Here is a 22,500-nt window from a genome sequence, read left to right as displayed (position 1 = left end):
AAAGTAGTATAGCAAGTGTTTTTACTAAACTGTAGATTTGATCACTGAATAGGAAGTGTTTCTTGGAAAAATTGTCTGTTTCTCATGAAAATCTTCAATCATTGCATAGTATATGCTTTATGATATAATTATTTTAATATTTTTGCCCCACATAGGCTGTGGAGTACTTTGCAGAGTGGATGCTAAGTCCAAAGAATGTAGTTTTTCTTCGAGTGCAAACTTCAGTGTATGATCCTCTTCTAATTGGTGACAAACCCAAGTGGTATGCCCATCAACTACAGCCAATAGAATTCAAAGTATATGATGAAGGGTCATCCTTAGGCACAGCTCTGTCATCGTCATCAAGCATCTACAGTGATGAGAATCCAACAGGTATCAACAGATTCCTACTGATATATGTTGTAATATGTAGAAAGGCAGGCTATATCTGGACTGGTGTGCAGATACACTTCTTTTTAATCACCAAGTAATTCTAATCAACAAAGAAATTATCCAAAACTCTTCCAAACTATCCTCCATGCTAGCTAGGCCCTTAGTGTACAGTGATAACGAGTTTACATTAAGTGTACTTCTTCAGTGGCCCCCAATCAGATAATGTTGATGCAGTGTCTGCTCAGACCTTTTGACCTGTTCCTTGTTTGATTGGCAGATGAGAGTGGCAGTGACAGTGATGGAGCAGACAGTACAAGCTCCTCCTACTCCTCACTTAGTGATTATGTCACAGACATGATCAACAGCGAAATAGACGGGGACACACCAGGTAAATTATAAAAGCTAAAGACTGGAATTTTGAATAATAGTAAAGGTGTTTGTATGCTTAACATCTGTCTTTGTTGTTCTGCTTTGTACATTGTATATACCTTTATTTGCATATGATGTGTTGGGCAGTGTAAAACATTGGATTAAAACATAATTAGAATGCTATGCATTTATTACATGTAATGTGAACATCGATTTCTTCTTTACAGAAGTGACAGGAAGTGGTAATTTATCTACCACAACTCAACATCCTACACCATCTATGTTCATGCCATGTTGAATTATTTTTCTGATTTTTTTAACCTCAGTTATTTTGAGCAATTGAGAAGGTGGAATTAATGCTAAGGCCTTATAATTTTCTTTATACCATTTGTCTTGGTCTAAATCACAATATAAACTGTAAGAAAAATAGATTTTACCTTTAAATACATGGAATCTAAGCTACTGAATTATTGTGTTCTATAAAATTACAAAGTAAATTTCACCTGCTCATGTGTTTAAAATTAAGTCATTGCTTGAGAAACAGATTTTATTTTTGAATTTGTTGCATTTGAAGTGAATCTTAGATGCAGATTCAGTTGAGGCTGTGTGATTAAAGGCTACCTTTTTTCGATGTCTGTTTAGTATCAATTTGTGACCTTTTACCAAATGTCACTTTTGCATGGTTTTTACTTGGTTGCCCCAACAAAATAGGCCATAATGGACAAGTGTATGATATATTTGAAGGAATAATTCATAAAATGAGATTGCAGAGAGGGTCACAATTGAATTTGATGATTTATTTATCATACATTTATATATACTTACATGCATAAGAAACACAACCTTAATTTTTAAGCTCCTGTGATCAGAGTAGTTTTTGGTCGGTCTATCTGTCTGTCCACAAAAATGTTAACCTTGGCCATAACTTTTGACTGCTTTCATATTTCACATGTGTATTCCTTGTGACAAGACCCTTTTTTTAAAAAAAATTACTTTCCTGTCATATGGGGACATGAGTGTTTAACAAACACATGTTGTTGGTAATATTTTTATTAATTTCATTAGAATATATCATTTAATTTTTACTACTACAATATAATAGAAGATACACATCTATTCCATTAGATAACACAGTAAATTTAGTGTTAGCCATAATTGCATAGGCGAAAAATGTCAAGGCTGAAGAGATAGGTGGTAGCCATTGAAATTTTCTACTTCAATAACAAACTTGAATTCATATAAGGAAACATAACCTTTAATAACTATATAAGGTAGGATATCTTGTACTATATAGATTCCAAATGGCAAGACCTTACATTTCATCCTATGATATTTGACCTTGTGATCTTGACCTTGGAGTTTGATCCAAATTTCAAAACCTTAACAAACTTAAACTTTGCTTATAACATTTGAATGGTGAGTGATATGGCTCTCATATTTCATGTATGCATTTCTTGTTACAAGATCTTTTGGTACTGAAGTTTTTAAACCTTGTGATCTTGACTTAGGAGTTTGATCAACTTTAAGAAAACCTAACCTAGGCAATATCTCTTTCATATTTTGTATATAGATTCCTTATGGGAAGAAATTTCATTTGATGCCATGATGTTTGACATTGTGACCTTGACCTTGGAGCCTGACCCAAATTTCAAAACTAGCTGAAACTTTAATCTTGCTCATAACTTTTGAATGAGTGATATATCTTTCATATTTTATTTGTGTGTTCCTTGTGACAAAACCTTTCTTTTGGTACTAAAGTTTTTTACCTTGTAACCTAGACCTTGGATTTTGACCTACTTTTTGCAGCTTTGTGGATTGTAAAGCGTAAACTGCACTAAGTTAGGTTATATTGTATAACATAGGTCAAAGTTAGCTACATTCCTTAAATACATTTATTATCTTATAAACGTTGATTTAAAAATACATCGGGGGTATATAATAAATTCATCCTTACTACAGTAACTTGATCCGAAGAATTGGACCACGTCTCATTGACAAGCTTGGATCATCACATCAAACTTAACGGCATATTTTGATAGTTCCTGGTTGTTGCAAGTAAAAATGTAAAGTCAGCTTAAGTTGTTTTAATGTAGTAAAGAAGGAGAGAAAAATCTTTGGATCGATCGAGTATTGAACCTTACAATTACATTGTAGTAATATTACCATACTCTATATATCGACCTGCATAGCTCAGTGTTTAGATCACCTAACTAGTAAAGCAAGAGTCTAACCACTGAGCTACGCAGGTCGATATATAGAGTATGGTAATATTACTACAATGTAAAAAAGTCTATTTCGGATAGCATACAAAACTCTTCATATCGAGGAGATGAAAAATGATATTAGAGAAAATGTCGGAAACGTCATGTATGTCCTTGGCTAAAATTAGAAAGATAACCAACTTCAATTTAGCCATACAATGAATTTAAAGCACATCTACATTTGAATTGCTTATTAATGATGTCAATTCTATCAAGAATGACATTTAGTAAGAGCAATTCTCATTGATGTTCATTTTACCAGCATGCAGAGGGCTTTCTAATATCATGAGCATAGGACCTTCTTTGCAGAGAAAACTTTCAAAATGAATTATTCATGACATCCATGTTTATCTGAATGGCATCATTGGGTAGGAATTAAATATTAATGTATCGTGTTTTATTAATGTTATTAATGTTTTTTTTATTTATATCACAGATTCTTAATGAATTGTCATTCAATATTAATTAAGGCACCCCATGTTTCATGAATTTTCTCTTGTTTAAAGGGGCATGGACACGGTTTTTGATCAATTGAAATTTACAGTTTTTTGTTAAGAGAAATAAAGATCTTTTATAATTAAAAGGATTAAAGATATTTTGACACAGGATACACTTTCTATTTACTTAAAACCCGGCTTCCTAAAACGTGTTTGTAAACACAGTATTAATCAATATTTAGAGCGAGACCAATGCCCACACATTTCTTAGGACTGACATAAAGCAAACGCTTGTAAACCATGTGTGGAACTGTAAACACCAAGATTTCTAGAAAGTATGTCAATAGCATGCAGCATTTTTAATGCTACATTGTAAGTCAATTTAGGGAGGAAGCACAAAGAAGTGAGAGCTGAAAACTTTCGTTGTAAAAGCTCTTTTCTCTGAAGCCATCAACTTTGGCGGCATATTGATATCTGAGTCGTGTAACATGTAAACATAAACAGGGCCTGTGCCTTGTTTAGAAAATGAAAAGTTTAGATGTCTCAGATGCATCTTTGCATAAGTTTAAGTTTGTTGCTATGTTTTACACATATCATGTACTACCATATTACTAATAAATATCCAAGCAATTTTTTTTTATCAAAATTGTGTCCATGTCCCTTTAACAAAATGACACATACTGTGATATGCTCTTAATTTTTGTTTGTCACAAAAAATACAGGTAACAGTTTTGACATCTTTAATATTAATTAATTTGATATGAAGTAGGATTTCTTACATGTTAATGATTCTTATCATAAACTGATTCTCAATTACATGGAGAAAGGCATACATTTGATTATTTTTAGTACTAAATTAAAATCTTACAAATGAGTTTCAAAATTCAAAATTTGGCATCAATCATTTCCAGCATTTGTACCCGAGAACCAGGTCCTGGCAGTAGATGAGTCTAAGGTATACTCCCCTCCTGACAAACTCCAGCTGCCAGAGACCTCAGTCACAACCAGTGACTCTGCCTTCTCCATGCTGGAAAGTGACCTTAGTAGCTCGGATTCCTCTAGTCCAACCTACAGCAAAGATCTTCCAGGTCAAGGTCATGAAGAGGTCAACAGGCCACAGATGAAGGGTCAACCACCAGTGGAGGTATTCTTATTTGTTGCAGATCGATTTTTCTATGCCCATTTGCAAATCTACACAGCTACCTATATGGCTGCAGAGTTTGATTATTAGTTTGAAATGGAAGATAAATAAATATATTAAATTTGATACATGCAATATGTGGGTATGGAAATTCAATAACTGGTAGGTTAATAAAATAATAGTGGGGCATAATGGCTCACAAACCAATCTTGTTTTGAAGATCAAATCAAAAGCTTTGTATTTAAGAAATAAAGTACATGGTTTTGTTGATGTTGCAGGATAACCTTGGAGTTTGAGAAATGTGGTTTTGAAATATAAAGCTGAAGCGTTCGCTGAGGCTTTTATATTTTGAACAACATTTCAAGACTGAGGAGGTTATTGTGCATCATCCACAAAAGCAAGAACATTATTTCTGTTGTACTACACCTCAGAAATATACAGTATACAATCGTTTCCCTATTCAGCTTCGAATTAAATCACTTCTTGACACGTGTCAGATGGTTGTTCCGTCATGACAACTTCCAAAATGGAATACATTTGTTTTGCTGACAAGAAAAGTGGCCCACTATTTTGAAAGATATTTCAAGTATCTAGTTTGATGTTGATGGGTTATATCGATGCGATGTATTTATCTGTTCTGATTGTCGATTTTCAATGCACAGTCTTATATAACTAGATATACATGGACGAGGTTCAACTTGCCTGTGCATCACCATGTATATTGATCTTGGAAAGCAGACGATTGATTTTTTTGTAGAGTGTCAAATATATTTCAGTCATTTATGAATTTATTTGTAACATATATTGATAAATTCTTTCGATTATGAATTTTTTTTTACCAGTACCAATTATCAATTTTATTGTTTCATTTGCAAAATATGAAGTATAAAAACAATACAGATGATGGTGGAACAGCCATGAAATAGACATTTAACAGCTGTGTAACAACTCATCGCGTCAAAGACCTGAAACCGATATGATCTCAATGAATATTAGATTTTAAACCCATATATTTATTTTTCTTGTGAAAGTTGAATATGCTTCACAATTTGATGATGTAATCAGTACATTGCTGATTAATTTTGCTTTGATCTTTCCAATAACCATGCTAGGATAAATAGTTATGTCACAATATGATACAAATAAATCTCTTGGAGGCTGTTATTTTGAAATATTGAAAAATAGCAGTATGTTGATGTTGAAATAAAGATGAAATGCTATGAATGTATTTATGATTTATTAAAGCTTGTGGGAGAAAGATTTCGCTATGATTCTGGTAATGTCACCCCAACGCTGAATTCTGTGGCAAGGTAAGATAGCAGCATGATATCATCACAAAAATTGCCATAGTTATCCAGAAAGACTTTTGAAATTGGATGCTTTAAATTATTTCTCATTGGCAAAATATTTATGATTTCTAGCCGACAAGATAGTGTTGGTTCAAACAACAGTACCCCGGAGCTGCCAAAACGCCCTCCTCTACAGCCCCTGACACGAAGTCTGAACTCAGCCTTTGAGGCCTATGAGAAACCCCTATCAGCTGGTCATAGAGGGCCAAACAATCTAGGAATTCCTAATTTTAGGAAGGAGGGGAGTAGCAGTAGATCTAGTCCCAACCCCAAGGTATGTGATATTATAAAGTATCTACAGGTAGATGAATTGTATGTGATATTATAAAGTATCTTCAGATAGATGAATTGTTTGTGATATTATAAAGTATCTATAGGTAGATGAATTGTATGTGATATTATAAAGTATCTACAGGTAGATGAATTATACAGTGAAACTTCTCTAAACCGGCCGGCTCTCGGACCGGAAAAAACGGCCGGTTTAGAGGGATGGCCGGTATACCGAGAATTTAGCAATTATAGACATTTTATCTCAATATTCACAAAGTAGGTACTGTTCACTTTGATCTGGTGATCTTGATCAATTATCGGTGGAGATCAAATTAATCCGCTTGTACCTAAAGATAATTATGAATTACAAGAAATATTCTCGCTGAAATCATCTAATTTTAAACTGAAAATCTATAACAGGATACATAAAGAAAACACAGAGGCCTATTATTGGAATTCCTCTTACCTATAAAAACTCTGTTTACATTCATCGCTTATGTCATTAACAATTTTGTTTAGACGTTTTTAAAAAGTACAGTAGTAAATATGAAATTGTAATTTGAATATTTCTTTGGAATTTTAAGTCTATGGAAACCAAGAAAATTAATCTATCTTTTAATAATCATCATTAACAGTCATGGGTTTGTTCTTTATTAACTACCGCTTATATCCATACGACAGTATGGTGAAACAACATGGCGTTTGATATGGTATTCATTCAATAATTTCCTAACTGTTTTTTTACATTTTGTACAGAATTTGGAAGGGTCTCTTGGATTAGCTAAGTGTCAATTAACACGCTTGACAGCACAGGTAAACAATAGAAATTGAAGAGGCCACTAGTGTTTTTCACACCTCCGATGGATAATTTCATACCTGGCCAGTTGGTCAGTCAATTTGCACACCTGGACGATCTTAATTAACCTTTGGCCAAGATTTTCTTGTCTTCAAAAAGTGGCCAGTATGTTAAGGGTAAATTACACATGTTTGTTAACAAATGTACTTCAAAAAGTGGCCGATGTCCGGTTTTCAGGGGTGGCCGGTTTTGTAAGACTTTCTTTGTAAGGAAATGTTAAGATTTCTGCGGGGACTTTGAAAATCGGCCGATATTCAGGGAGAAACGGTATTCTGAGGGGCCGGTTTGGAGAAGTTTCACTGTATGTGATATAAAGTATCTACAGGTAGATGAATTGTATGTGATATTATAAAGTATCTACAGGTAGATGAATTGTATGTGATATAAAGTATCTACAGGTAGATGAATTGTATGTGATATAAAGTATCTACAGGTAGATGAATTGTATGTGATATTATAAAGTATCTACAGGTAGATGAATTGTATGTGATATTATAAAGTATCTACAGGTAGATGAATTGTATGTGATATAAAGTATCTACAGGTAGATGAATTGTATGTGATATTATAAAGTATCTACAGGTAGATGAATTGAAAAAAAAAATAGATGTAGCCTCTAAAGTTTTCTGTATAGTTAATTCAACTGTTTATGGATGATAAGTCATTGCTGATAATTGGTAGTTTACTTGTAAGTAAAAGTTACTGTAGTTCACAGGGTAGTGAGAAATTATGGTTTGGGTTCTGATCAACTATCATTACACTAGGATTTTGAGTATGTATATATATGGTGTGCAACTATGACATATATTTTCTTTTTTTTGTACTTAGGGAGAACGAACATCAACTCCAGATTCTTTGATGTCCACCATTAGCCAGTTCAGCAATGATTTAACAGATATTGCACAATCTGCAAGCACAACAATGTCAGAATTTTTTGGTAGGTTTTCTCATAATTCATGAAAAAAATGAAGTATTAGCTATTTTGGGAATGTGTGTAAATATAGAGCTTCTTTTCCAAGTTAAGAAATGGATATTTTGAGATGTTATATTTGAGTGTGTGTGAGTGATCAATTGAATGAGCAGCCAGTGGCGTAGCATGCTTCATTTATTTATATGTGTAGGCAAGAATTGGAAGCTGAAGGTTTCAATGAGGTACAAAGTGCTGAAATTTGAGCTGAAAGGGGCTGGATGTGCCCTAGGACAATTTTTTTTAAAAAGTTGCCAAATGACACCTCTTGAAAGCAGAAAATTGCTAGTTTACACGATTAGGTAACTATGCTTGTTTCAAAGGGAAATATTTAAAAAACCTGCATTATAGGCAGCTCAATTTAATAAAATTTTATACTATTAAAATGGCAAATTCTGAGTACCTGATATTTTTTTTCAAGAATACATGTACATGTATTGTATCTTTGTTGAATTGTACACACTGGACTCTCTTTGTATTTTAATAAACCAAATCAAGAACCTCAATGAAGACTTTCATTTGCTTGTACTTTAATTATTGTGTTTTCTTTTCCTTATATTTTAAATGAATTGATAAATTTCTGTTATAATCTTATTATTCCTGGATATAATTAAACATCCCCACTCTCAAAAAGAAAGAGAAAGAATTTTAGTACATGTAAAATATCTTCACAAAAAACGAGTCATTCCCAATAATTTGGATATTTAGATCCTATATTTTGTATTAGAATATTCATTAATTATTTTAGCACCCCCATTCTTGAAAAAAATTTCATTTATTAGAAATGACAATTATGGTAGATGTGTTGTAAATACTGTCAAACACATTTGTAATATTCTATACTATCTTGGATGGTAATGAAACATCAAGAGGTTCCCATTTTGTCATGAGAAACATGAAAACAGTTACACGAACATTAACTTCATGGGAATACATAGACTTTACTAAATAAAATCATGTGTAAGTAATTGCTTTTTTGCCTTTAATGGATGCTACGTCACTGGCAGATTATTTATATTGTCATACAAATTGTGCAAAGCAGCTGAGGCACAGATAACCACTCATTAATGGGAGCAAATCATGGAAGATTTGATGAAGTAAAGCTTTCAAGCTTTCTTGTTTACTAGCTTCAGATGATGACGAGGTGCTTGAACAGAGATCAGACCCTGGTAATGACAAACACACTGCCCTGTATAGACAGTATACCAGAATGGTGTCAGCCCCCTCCCTCATTGCTGTTATACTCTTTTATGTTTTTTGTACATCAGTATATTTACCCCTCTTTGCTTATCTGAAGAATTTGTGTAAATCTCATATTTAAATTTCTACAGGTGTATTTTGGAAGAAATTTTTCATGTTATATTTGTATGGATTGCATGCAGCTCAATATTAATGTTTGACAGTTAAGGCATACTGGCATTCAGGACTTAAGCGGGCTTCAGGCAGCTGATGTGTACATTGCTTCAATTTGTTTGGTTTCTTGATTAGAAACATTGTAGTTGCAGTTAGAGCTTCAAAATTCTTCTCTTTTTCTCTCTTCTTTTTTGAATATTTTACCTAATAAGGAAGTAAAAGATGTTAGAGTTTGTATACAATGGATTGTACTTAACTATTTTAAAACTGCAGAGTTGAAAGTGGACTTTTGTCTGAAATCTTCACCATGTAATCCGAACCTAAATAAGCACAGAATGTTGCCTGGTGTTTGATGATGTTAAAATGGTTAATATATTTTGTCATTTTTATGATATTCTAGGATCAACAAGATCACCACATACTACTCAGCAAAAGTCTGCTAAACCATTTGCTCCACTCGGTAGGTATTTTTGCCTTGATTTATAGCAAGCACAGCAAGCTCTAATGGTATCGCATGTAGAAGAGAAAATTTGACAAAATGATCAGTAACCAAGATCATGTACACCCACTATGACAAGGAAAAGCTTTTGAACTAAGGAAAGGTGCTGCCATTGAATTTCTTAGCTGAACATTGTGTTTCACCTTCCTTCCAAGAAGTCCAATGACTTGTTACCCAACAGATTATTTGTAGTTGATTCATCTACACTGTGTCCCAATCTATTTTTGTTATTGATTATCATTTTGAAAAATGTAATTGATCTTTTCCTAAATTCTATTTTGAGAAATTTTATTTGGAGTAAGTATCTTTTTAAAAATTATTTGTTATTACTAATACAAAATGGTATATATAAACATAGGCGGATCCAGGAATTTGTGAAGGGAATGGGGTCTAGCACTTGTTCTTTCAGGTATTTTTCACAACCTCTACCCCTACCCCAATTTACACCCTTTGCTTGTGTACATAATATCCATGAGGAGATCTAGAGACAATTTTAAACATGAAAATACTTAAGTTATTTACTACTTTGTGCCAAGTTTTAGTTGATCTAATCGCCATACTCAGACCTGATTTTGCAATGAAGTGATAAAAAGGGTGATTGAACGCTTAACCCCAATAGGCCGGAGCTCTGGGGTGAATGGTGCAAAATTCTGCATTCTGAGCATTTCCCGGCACTTTTCAATTTCAAATTATCTACTTCTTAAAGAAAACTTTTATGTTACATATACTTTTTAAGAATTCTTAAGTGATACTTGTATCTGATGAAAATATCGTAAATATATATCACTGTGTCGTCTTATTTATCCTAGAATTAAATGATATACTGGTGTTGATAAATTTGAATGATGCAATTACATATAAGTGTCCACCTCTCATATCATTTTGACTCAGCAGTCTCGTTAAAATTTAATTAATCTTAGATTTTTTGGTCCACAAAAAAGGGGGTCCAGTATATTTTGGTGACTCATCAGAATGTGTTATGATTTCATGACTTCTTTGCATTTTGAATCTCACAAGGTCATAAATGAATTTGCTGATATAAAATACTTCAAAACCTTTTGCCTTTGTATTATTGTTGCCCCTGCCTAGTATATAACCCATATTCATTACTATCATTACAGACATTCTAAATTTAAAGTTGATCCTTTTCAGTGTTGTCATACAGGAGACATGTATGTTTTTAAAACATTTCTAGTTTTGATGTCGGTCGGTTACTACACAGGAAATGGGAGGGGGGGGTGTTGTTACAAAATGAAAATTACATTAAGTTTTGTTTTATGGCTTAAACATTACCCTAAGTGTTTGTCAATATTTGATTGAAACAAACTTTGTTCAGTTTCATTTTAACCATTGTTTGACCTTACAGTCATAAATCTAAATGGGATGGGGTATATTATAGGGTTTGCAGTCCCTTTAATTCGAAACTTTAGCAGAAATATAATTTTCTGCCATTTTGCAGTTTTGACATCTACCCTTTTAGGGGAATATGTAGAATTGCAGCTCCTGCCTTTGAAATATTTTTGAGATTTGCCACTTTGTCATTGCTGCACTCACTCTAACAGTAGCACAATTAATAATATCAAAGCATTTTTGTCCTGCACCCGTAACTGGTATGTGCATGAAAACATTTCATGCAGACTTTGTTTCCTTTGCAAACTGTAAGATAGTTTACTGGTAATCTCAGGTGCCTGCATATGATACCTCACTCCTCTCTCATATCTAGGCAGGTACCTACATATGATACCTCACTTCTCTCTCTCTCATATCTAGGCAGGTGCCTGCATATGATAAATTACTCTTCTCTCTCTCTCTCTCTCATATCTAGGCAGGTGCCTCACTTCTTTCTCTCTTTCATATCTAGGCAGGTGCCTGCATATGATAAATCACTCCTCTTTCTCTCTCTCTCATATCTAGGCAGGTGCCTACATATGATACCTCACTCCTCTTTCTCTCTCTCTCTCTCATATCTAGGCAGGTGGCTGCATGTGATACATCACTCCTCTCTCTCTCAGATCTAGGCAGGTGTCTGCATGTGATACCTCACTCCTTCCTCTCTCTCTCTCTCATATTTAGACAGGTGCCTGCATGATACCTCACTGCTCTCTCTCATATCAAGGCAGGTGTTTGCTTGTGATACCTCGCTCCTCTCTTTCTCTTATTAGACAGGTGCCTGCATATGATACCTCATTCCTCTCTCTCTCTCTCATATCTAAGCAGGTGCCTGCATATGATACCTCACTCTTTCTCTCTCTCTCATATCTAGGCAGGTGTCTGCATATGATACCTCACTCCTCTTAGAATGGCAAATCCCTCCTTGCAATGCCCAATTTTACATAAATTATAGATTTTGATTTTATGTTGTTTTCACAAAGGACTCGGTGCGTTTGGGGCCAAATTCGGCCCCGTGTTCAAATTAAAAGATATCCCTCAAAGTTCTTTAATAAAGTATATGTTTTTATTAAATGACTATCATATGTCCGTTAGAAGCTTTATTTTCATATAATACATACGTAAATACAGTATAGTTTACGATAACGTTGTGCCATTTTGACTTTACGTTATGCGACGTCGTGTAGGCTGTGTCTTATTATTTTGGCAAAAATAAAAGTGCACTGATATGGCACGGTATGTAATAACGAGAGGGTATGTTACATACAGTGGCAGAAATGGCAGAGGTATGTACAGTGTAACAATATTTTTTGGTACATAGCGTCGTCATTCGTGCAACGCTTTGCAATCAATTGTTACATACAGTGCGAGAATTGCACCTTTTTAGGCCGATTCCGGGACCGTCTCGTTGTTACATAGCGTGCCGTATCGGTGCACTGTGATTATTATCCAAAAAGTTTAATTGACTCGCTCCGAAAGTTTTCATGAATTGTAAATGTTTCAATGTGGCGGATGCTACGATTTGAACGACGATTTATTTAACTGTATTTAGTAATTGTAGAGTAACCCTTATTCAATTAATTTTACCATTCAGCATTAAAATAGTGTGTGTCTTTACATTTGGATTAATTTGCATTGTTTAATTTAGATATGAATTAAGTGAATATTAATTATATACATGGTGAGTGGGTACATGAACTATACTTATGTGTATATATACACCATGTTCAATTTTTTCCCCCAAGAACACTAAAGGTGTATTCAGCAAAGACATTAAACAATGCTACATTGGATACAGTGAAAAGAACATGAAATTCATTCAAAGTAATGTGAGAAGAAATATTAAAATGTTTTGAAATCAAAAACATGACATTGGGATTGAGAATGTACTAGACATGTATTCAACACTATCACAATGAAAAGAATAACTAAAAATAATCTTGCGGGATTTTAAGATTCAAGATTTTAACATGCACATGTATTTATTTTAAAAAATATGCTAAATACTTCTTTACATATAATAAATCTTTCAATGCATTGGTATTTACGCAGTTGAAACAGTTTGAATTATAAATCAATATTATCATATCAAACAGCGTCCGAAGATGCAGTAACTTCAATTCCAGGGTGGTGTTCCGGTGACCCCACTTTAGATCCGCGCGATGTCTTTTGCACACGCCAATAAATGTTGCGTCAACGACGGATAGGATGGGTAGCGTGTAAAGGTCTCTGTGTGCGTGAAAATCGAACACCTGTCCAACGTTTTGCTGATGAAAATATTAACCAATGGCTATTATGATAATAGGACCATGACATAGAACACATATCCCAGTATATCACCACTTTAAAAGATTCCCCCAAAAAATATTACAGGAACTTGGCAACAGGAGAACTTGCCCCCACTTTATTTTGACAATGTAGTTTTTCCATAATTCTAACATACAAAGTTTTATTTATCTCCCCCCCTTCCCCTTTATGGTAGTAGTGAATGCTTGTGGGAATGAAATAAAACCTTGAAATCCACGTCCTGATGAATCAACCGTTTCACTAAAAACGTAAACATTTATGCTGCATACTTGAATGTACTGTTTGAAAAATATTTCATTAGTAATCGTGTGCATGTATACAAAATTAGCTTGTCACGAATGTACGAACATTATGTATATAATATTTATCCGTGTACAACACAAACCGATGTACAGTGTATGATACAGGCACATAGAAGGGGGGGGGGGTCTTTCTTAACAACGTATATTTTTTGTAGTAAAGATATATTTGGTGACTTCCCCAGGCCACTTTTTAAAAAAGTAATAGTGAATGGTAAGAATACAATTTTGAAGTACTAGGCCAATTCAACTTAATTAATAGATTATCATCTACAGTCACCAAACAGTATGGGGCGGGTGGGAGGATTTTATTTTTCTATTTTTATTTTCTGAGAAAATATTTTGTCAACAGAAGTGCGTCATTTAATCATAAATGTTATATGGATATCAATCTATGCTTATTTCACAGACGGATTCCAGGTTAAGCTTTAATTTCAAACACAGAAAGATACCAAACTTCTTCAAGATTTACGCTCGTTAGAACACGAGAAATTAAGAAAACCATACATATATGATATATATATTTTCTTCACCGTTCACGTAGCTTTTCACTTTGCTATACCGGAGTTGGGCATGAACATTTTCTGGAAATCGCAAGTTTTGCAAAATAAAAAAATTTGGGGCGGTCCGATTTTTAAGGGACGGGCGGGGATGATAATCTATCAATTAAGTTAAATTGGCCCTACTAGTAGAAGTTATAAAATGAATTCATTTATAGAAGGGAGCACCCCCCCCCCCCCCCCCTTCCGGAATGAAGAACTAGAAGTTAGGGAAAACGTAAAGTTTAATCAATATTATATTTGATAAAAAGATACTTGATATATGTCAACCCCCTCCCCCACCTAAGAAATTAGGATTTTGAAGAACATGTTGTCTTTTTGTTTCAATTTTACAAGTATTATTTTTAGACAATGTGAAGTCAACTTCTCCGGCTCCCCGCTCCCCCTTAAAAAAAAAACGATCAAACTACGTGTCTGTAATAAAATAGCTAATATACTACAGTGTAATATTCACGAAAGGCTGCAGAGATAGGCCTAGGCCTATACGTACCGGTCGTATCGCACGACGGCATATTTTTGCACTGTAATGTTGAATGCTATTGCTAACCTTTAAATAAAAAGTAGATAAGAATGACATTGAAATAGCTCTATTAAAAAAATTTTTAAAAATTATCTTCGATAATATCTTCATATTTTGGTTCGTTTCCACAACACTCTACTGGCTGAGGTAACGTAGTATGTAAGTTGACAACATGATCTATCAACCCATTGTGACGTCACTTTTGAGAAGTGACGTCTATATACCGAAATACACACATTATAAATCGGCCTCGTGCTCTGCCATGCATTTAGCTATATAGATTAGGCCTAATAGGAAATAGTAGAATTTTTTAATTGGCAAAATGTTTCATATAATGCAATTTTTATTGATTAAAAGTACATGCAATTGATATCAAAGTATTCCTAACTAGGGTACATGTCGCTTAGTTACACTGCCTGGCGCGGAAGTAAGATGGCATGATTAATATAATACAAAACACAATTAAAGACATGTAAATATCTTACATTGCCCCATTAAATTGATCTTAGGAATTTTATCATTTGATGCGATGCTAGGCGATTATTTTCTTTTGTAAACAAAATATAGGTAAACTTATGTAATAACACATATATAACAACATCCATAAACATGATGTATACTTGCGTGCTGTAAAACGCTAAAAATATGAACGTTAAAATAAGAAATAAGTATGGTCCGCACAATATCACCATCGTAATTTTTTGTATGTGAAATGCTTACACATAGATGTTTTATGTGTGAAAATCTTAAAGTGGTGATATTATGCGGACCTATTCAAATATCTTCAAAAGTGGTTAAATTTTATGAAATAATCTGGAAATTTGTGTTCCGTAAGTATTTTGACCACGTCAATGTAGTAGAAATATGACACATTTTTAAAGTTTCATTTCATTTTTGAGACTAATAGAATCCTTCATTAGTACGAGTGTGGGATAGGGAAATTCCACCGAGGGGACAAGATTCGCAGTCTAGGACGAGGCTTTGCCGAGTCCTAGACAGCGAATCTTGTTCCCGAGGTGGACTTTCCCTATCCCACACTAGTAAATAATGAAGGATTATTTTTCTCACATTTTATCTACAGTTTAGTGCACAAATTTAGGAGCTTTAAGAAAATTCTGAATTATCAAAATCCTCATTTGAACTTTGATGCAAAAACTAATTAGATAGGCAGAAAGATCATACCCAAAAATGGTTTACACTGTAAGTGTAAACTAAAAACCCCAAGGTTGTCCAACAGAAAGCTATATGCATTAAGATTTAAAGATAACAATGTAAAATATTTTTACTTCACCGTGTAACGTAAATCTTCACCGTGTAACGTAAATCATAGAAAATATATGACGTCACAATCCAATGACGTCGCAGCAGTGTGAGACAGAAAAATCTCACATGGCTGTCTCACATGGGTAAAGTCGATCTCACACTGGTGATAATGTGAGAAAAGTGTATCTCCGTCAGTATTTTGTAATGCAGAAGTTTGATTCAACATGTATTTCATTTTTTAATAATTCAGGGGGCCAAATATGATACCAAACAAACTTAGTTCCTTAACCCACTGCTGGAAAAAAGGTTTATACCGACTGTATATGATATGGTCTATATCTTTTAGTTACTAGTTTATGACCTCTTGTTGTAATAATGAATTATGTCTGTGTCAATTCAAAGTTTTGAAAGGATTAATATAATGGAAGCAATTGGAGGTTTTTTTACCTATTAATGTATATTACAGGAAACCGTAAGGCCCTAGTGGAAAAGTCAGGATTGGTCAAACATGCTACCAACAGAAAACAGAAGGAGGCAGGAACCAAACAAGGGGCTTCAGACAACAAAAGTGCTTCTAACAGGTTTAACATTTCACAAATCTCCGTTTCATCACTCAGCCGTTACATCACTTAAGGTGGGTCCTTAGTCCTGAATTTTTGGGGTTTAGGTAGCATTTTTTTGTTTGGAATCAATAAATCAACATTCAGAGTAATGAAAAAATGCAAATTAGTTAAGGATTTCCATATTAATTTCCATTACAGACACTACTGAAGTCATGTACCCCTTTGTAGTTTTTTATGAAATTCATTGGAAACAGTTATTTGTCGTTATTTTAAAATAAAAACAACAAGAAAATTGTTTAATTGCATTTATTTATCAAGAATCATTTCAATAACTAAAACACATGTCATTTTCAATATGTTCATCAAGTTTTAGAATAATAAGTGCAGAATTATTGAATTAGTGTTGTTCTCCAAAATGTTAAAAAACGAATAAATGTGGACACAATTTCCTTATAGCATGGTTTACATATCATTTTTTCTGTTTATATTAGTAGATGTATATCTGTTACAGTTATTTATGAAAAAAAATCCATACCTTTCCTTAATAATTTCGAATTTATAGCTTCTAGAGTATGTATACCCCCATAAAAAACCGAAGTCTGGCACCATACAACTGAGCTATTCAAAATCACTCATGGATTAAAATGTTATGTAATTTCACGAAAAGACACAGATAATGATTCCTTATCACCTTGGTAAAATGTTTGTGAAAAATAAAGGAAATCTATTGCATAATGGACTTGATAAATAATTTATTGAAAACGGAGTTATTGTCCTTGGATTCAATATTTTGAAACATATCATTGACTATTCAAATATAACTAAGACTTTTGAAATATTTTATGGCTGACAATTTTTTTTAAAATAACTATTGAAAAAGACTCCAACAAAATTTATGTTCCTGTCATTAAATCGTTGACTTTGCAAAATCTTATGACGTCACAGGAGTGTGGAACTACGTTAACCATTTAGATCACTTAGCCATTACATCACTTAACCGTTATATCACTTAACCATTACATCACTTAACCGTTACATCACTTAACTGTTACATCACTTAACCGTTACATCACTTAACCGTTAGATCATTTAACCTTTACATCACTTAACTGTTAAATCACTTAACCGTTACATCACTTAACCGTTAGATCACTTAACCGTTACATCACTTAACCGTTACATCACTTAGCCGTTACATCACTTAACCGTTACATCACTAAGGACAGAAAACACACTGATTGTATGATTGAAATATATTATGTCAGAAATTCATCATCATAATAGTGGCTGTTATCTCTTTACTAGCTATGACATCATAACCTTCTGAACTATGTTATGTCTTGTAGTAGGGTTTTTGTATTTTTATTTTTCATAGTTTGAAATTTTAGTTTTAAGCCAAATCCCTGTTCATATTCAAAAATAGAAATGAATCCGAATGTAAATTAGGTTATTTCTTTAAAGTTATTTGCAAAATGTTATATTGTGTGTAATGCAGAGGAAAAATATCTCCACTGTTCTAAGTAGATAGAGGGTTTTTTGTATACTTTGGGCCTTATCACTTTGATTCTTATTTTATTCATATAGAATAGTTTATCTGAATCCATATCATAATTTTGTAATTATTATACTTTCATGTAAAATACTCGAACCTGATTGGTCGAGAAGCATTTGAAAAAACATATTGTTACCCTCTGAGAACAGAAAACACGCGCCCCAAGGTGATAGTATCTAGCAACGGGTAACAGTACTTGACAACGGGTGATATTATAAAAAATTATCACATGCGTCAAATTTATGCGCGTACGGTTCGCCGTAGATTGCTAAACGACGTCGTTTGGGCGTTTGTAATAAACGCGAGTACCCGCATCGAAATACGAAATATAGCATGACAGTGATTGATCAAATGTCAACAGACGTAAGTTTATCTGCTTTCCAGTTTACATAACATCAGTATAATAAAACAAATATTGCATGTAGTTGAGGGTAACATTGAAATTTTCACCCCTCGAGAAACCATTGTCAACCTCGGCTACACCTCGGTTGACAATGGTGTTCTCGGGTTGAAAATTTTCAATGTTACCCTCAACTACATGCAATATTTATATAATATTAAAGAATGCTGAGGCGGGATATCTAGCTTCATTTTTAGTTTATGACTACTAACTGTAAGTTATAGATCCAAAGGTGTGTCGTGGCTAAGAACTTCAGAAGTAATCATTTTGATATTGTAAAACTTGAGCCTACTGATTGCACAATGTTATGACATCACAATTATACAGCTTTTTACAAGTTGGAAACAATTCCTGAAATGGGAGACCAACCCTATGCTCCTAGTTGCAACCAAAAAACACTCCAAGGTCAAGGTCATAAGGTCTAAAACTTTGGTACCTTAAAAACTTGGTCTCAAGGAATGCAAACATGAAATATGAGAGCCTTATCACTCACCATTCAAAGTTATGAGCAAAGTTAAAGTTTTGAACAGACAAACAGACAGACAGACAGGACAAAATAATACCACACACACACACACACACACACACACAAGATCTTCAGTAAGGGGCATAAAAAGTATTAAAAGGCACACAAAGAAAAACAGCGGGTTGAAACATATGCAAAAGTGATAATTTTCTTGTGATTTTGACAGTCCTTCAAATTGTACTAAGGGTGCAAATAACCTCATTAATTTCTCGGTTAGTGGTGGTCTACTTATCGTTGGCCTGTCATGTGACCTGACATTGAATATGTTGCCCTGACTATTAGACGCGTGCCTTACAAGTGGTGCCTTTAGATAATGCGTCTGCTGCCTGCTGTAGCTGTCTTCTCTGTATTCATATTGCTTTATTGAGGTTTTCGCTCCAAATTATATGTGCATGACACCTTCCAAGCAGTGATTTGATTGCCCCCTGTCAATTGTAAAATGCCCATATGGATTACTACTTCTAAATAATAACTTTTTAAAAAATAACTTTCTAAAAATAACTTTGTACAATATTAAACCTTTTAGAAATAACTTTTAGGAAATCAGAATAGGAAACAAAAATTGAAAATTAACAGATTATGAAATAAAAGTGTTTAAAATGAAATTGTGAAAACAAAAATATAAAAATTGAAATTATAATAAACATAAACAGAAATGATAAATTAAGATTGTTATTAAAACAAAAATATAGAACAGAATCAAAAATATTAAATACAAATGTTAAAAACAAAAATAGAGAACAGAATCAAAAATATTAAATACAAATGTTTAAAACAAAACTATAGAACAGAATCAAAAATATTGATAAATACAAATGTTAAAAACAAAAATATAGAACAGAATCAAAAATATTAAATACAATTGTTAAAAACAAAACTATAGAACAGAATCAAAAATATCAAATACAAATGTTAAAAACAAAAATAAAGAACAGAATCAAAAATATTAAATACAAATGTTAAAAACATAACTATATAGAATGAAAATAAAAGAATAAAAAAAATATTTAACAATGTTAACATAAGATTGTTAAAACAAAAATATAAAATGGAAATTAAAACCAAAAGAAAAGATGTTAAAATAAAATTGTTAAAACAAAAATATAAAATGGAAATTAAAAATAGAAACAAAATTATGAAAAGTTAAATTGTTAAAAACAAAAATTGTGGCATGGATCACCTCCATACCAATATCCATCCATCCATCCATCCATCTAGAATCATGTTTAGACAGGGTATATCATGACTGTATATTAAGGTCATTAGGGTAAGGACAAGGTTAGATATGGTGAAGATTGGTGTGTGCGCACCTCACTTTGTTGGGTTATTCAGGATTTGGGGTGGGTGGCTATTCCCAATTAGACGGGCCTAATTATTGTACTTTTCTGTTGTAAGAAGTTTGTAACATATGTAGTAACAGATTTGTGTTTGTATTGACTTTCCACATTTACAGTGAGAATCAACAGTTTCTTAAGGAGGTGGTAAACAGTGTATTGGAGGGACAAGGAGTCAGCTGGCTAAAACTGGGAAGGATCCGTAAACTGATGGAGGATGAGAACTACAGAAATTTCATTGTCAGCCGACTGAACCGTAACCTGGACAAGAAGTTGTCAGATGATATTCCTCACCTAGAGGATGTGGTAAATGTAGAACTTTAGACGATACTTAAAGAGGTTCGCTCCTGAGATTTGGAGTAATGTCAGTTTTTTGGGAAGTGTATTTTTAATTTCTACATTAAAGGAGAATTAGAAAATTAAAAAGAAAAACTGGGATCACAATGCTTGTTATTGAGCTACAGTGTTCTAAACTTGACCTTTTTGCACTTAAAATTTATTCAATTAAACTTGGTTTGTCTGTTGTGTCAACACAACATAAGCAACACAAATCAATCATTACATAAAATAGATACATAATCATGTTTTCTAAAACTACAGATAAAAAAAAGTTTAATACTAGTAATGGAAATAAATAATGACCTTTTTGCACTTGATATACGAAAAAATTGTTGATATCAAATTTAGGAGTTTAAAAGGACATATTAGGAGTAATGTCAATTTCTAAAATTTCACATAATTTTCAAGGTCATGTCTTGAAATTTAAAATGGAACTGAAAAAAAGTGGGGGTTGGAGACCAAGTTTTTGAATTATTGATGAAAATACGGATTCCGAATTTTTATACAAAATTTTATGCAAAATCTCGAGTAAATTAATTTAAACTTTTTTAACAATTGGTGTTCTGTTTGGAAAAATATATCAACAAAATTAATAAATTACATTTGAACTAGTTCCAAGTCTCCACTACTTGTATCATAAATTATAAAACTGAAATACATGTATAGGAGTATAAACATAGAAAATATATTGGATGAAACAGAAACTGTAATGTCACACAGATTTAGAACTTTTTGATTAATTAATCCTTCTGCCACAAAATTTAGTCCCTGCAAAACCCTTTCAAAATTTAAATTGACACAATTTTTTTCAACTGGATAGGGTTCAGTAATAGATATGCAATATGTTTGCACCAATGGGATCAGTATTAAACCCGTGAATATAATAGTTGTAGCATCCTGCACAGTTGTGCTCAAAAGCTCAAGAGCTAAATTCCATAAAGGAAATTTGAATGAAGTGTTTATATTCAGATTAAATTAGATGTAAACTTTGTATCGGTTTACATTATTTTATTGAATGACGTATGTAGTTTATCTCTTTTCTGACTTATGTTTTATGCCCCTGTAATCAGAGATTCAGGGGTATATAGTTTTTGGTCTGTTTGCAAGTCTGTTTATGCACAAAAAACTTAAACCTTAAGCCATAACTTTTGAATGGTTGGGGATAGGGTTTCATATTTACATATGTATTCCTTGTGACAAGACTTTTCTTTAGGTACCAAAATTTTATACTTTGTGACCTTGACTTACTTTTGAAAAACTTAAACCTTGGTCATAACTTTTGAAATGAGAATGGTAAGTGATAGGGCATTCATATTTCACATGTGTATTCTTTGTGACAAGAGCTTTCTTTTGGTACCAAAATATTTGACCTCATGACCTTGGAATTTGACTTACTTTTGAAAAACCTTAACCTAGGCCTTAAATTGTGAGTGGTTAGTGCTAGGGCTTTCATATTTTACATGTGTATTCCTTGTGACAAGACCTTTCTTTGAGTACCAGAATTACTGTGCTAGCATACGGGGGCATTGGTGTTTCACAAACACATCTCGTTTATCATAGTTGACAGTTGTATT

The 22,500-nt window shown here is 33.1% G+C and overlaps 1 protein-coding gene across 11 annotated transcripts in view; it reads left to right on the top strand.

Annotated features, from left to right (window-relative positions):
- LOC125648398 (MAP kinase-activating death domain protein-like) overlaps window positions 1–22,500 on the top strand; it is a 112,021-nt gene that overhangs the window by 47,269 nt on the left and 42,252 nt on the right. For 7 of the 11 annotated variants that reach the window (XR_008795805.1, XM_056139642.1, XM_056139643.1 and 4 more), the window contains exons 10-19: window positions 156–372; window positions 650–760; window positions 4,351–4,583; window positions 5,826–5,890; window positions 6,002–6,203; window positions 7,884–7,992; window positions 9,150–9,191; window positions 9,776–9,835; window positions 16,679–16,793; window positions 20,707–20,893. Coding sequence is in view for 10 of the 11 variants with exons in the window: in XM_056139642.1 (XP_055995617.1) it covers window positions 156–372; window positions 650–760; window positions 4,351–4,583; window positions 5,826–5,890; window positions 6,002–6,203; window positions 7,884–7,992; window positions 9,150–9,191; window positions 9,776–9,835; window positions 16,679–16,793; window positions 20,707–20,893 (1,341 nt within the window). In the remaining variant the exon portion in view is untranslated. The remainder of the gene's footprint in view (window positions 1–155; window positions 373–649; window positions 761–4,350; window positions 4,584–5,825; window positions 5,891–6,001; window positions 6,204–7,883; window positions 7,993–9,149; window positions 9,192–9,775; window positions 9,836–16,678; window positions 16,794–20,706; window positions 20,894–22,500) is intronic. The other 4 variants (XM_048875456.2, XM_048875457.2, XM_048875454.2 and 1 more) reach the window with 1 other exon arrangement.

Source organism: Ostrea edulis, chromosome 6 (genome assembly GCF_947568905.1).
Source record: "Ostrea edulis chromosome 6, xbOstEdul1.1, whole genome shotgun sequence".
In the NCBI taxonomy this organism is placed as follows: Eukaryota; Metazoa; Mollusca; class Bivalvia; order Ostreida; family Ostreidae; genus Ostrea; species Ostrea edulis.
This window is presented reverse-complemented; position numbering and strand designations above follow the sequence as displayed.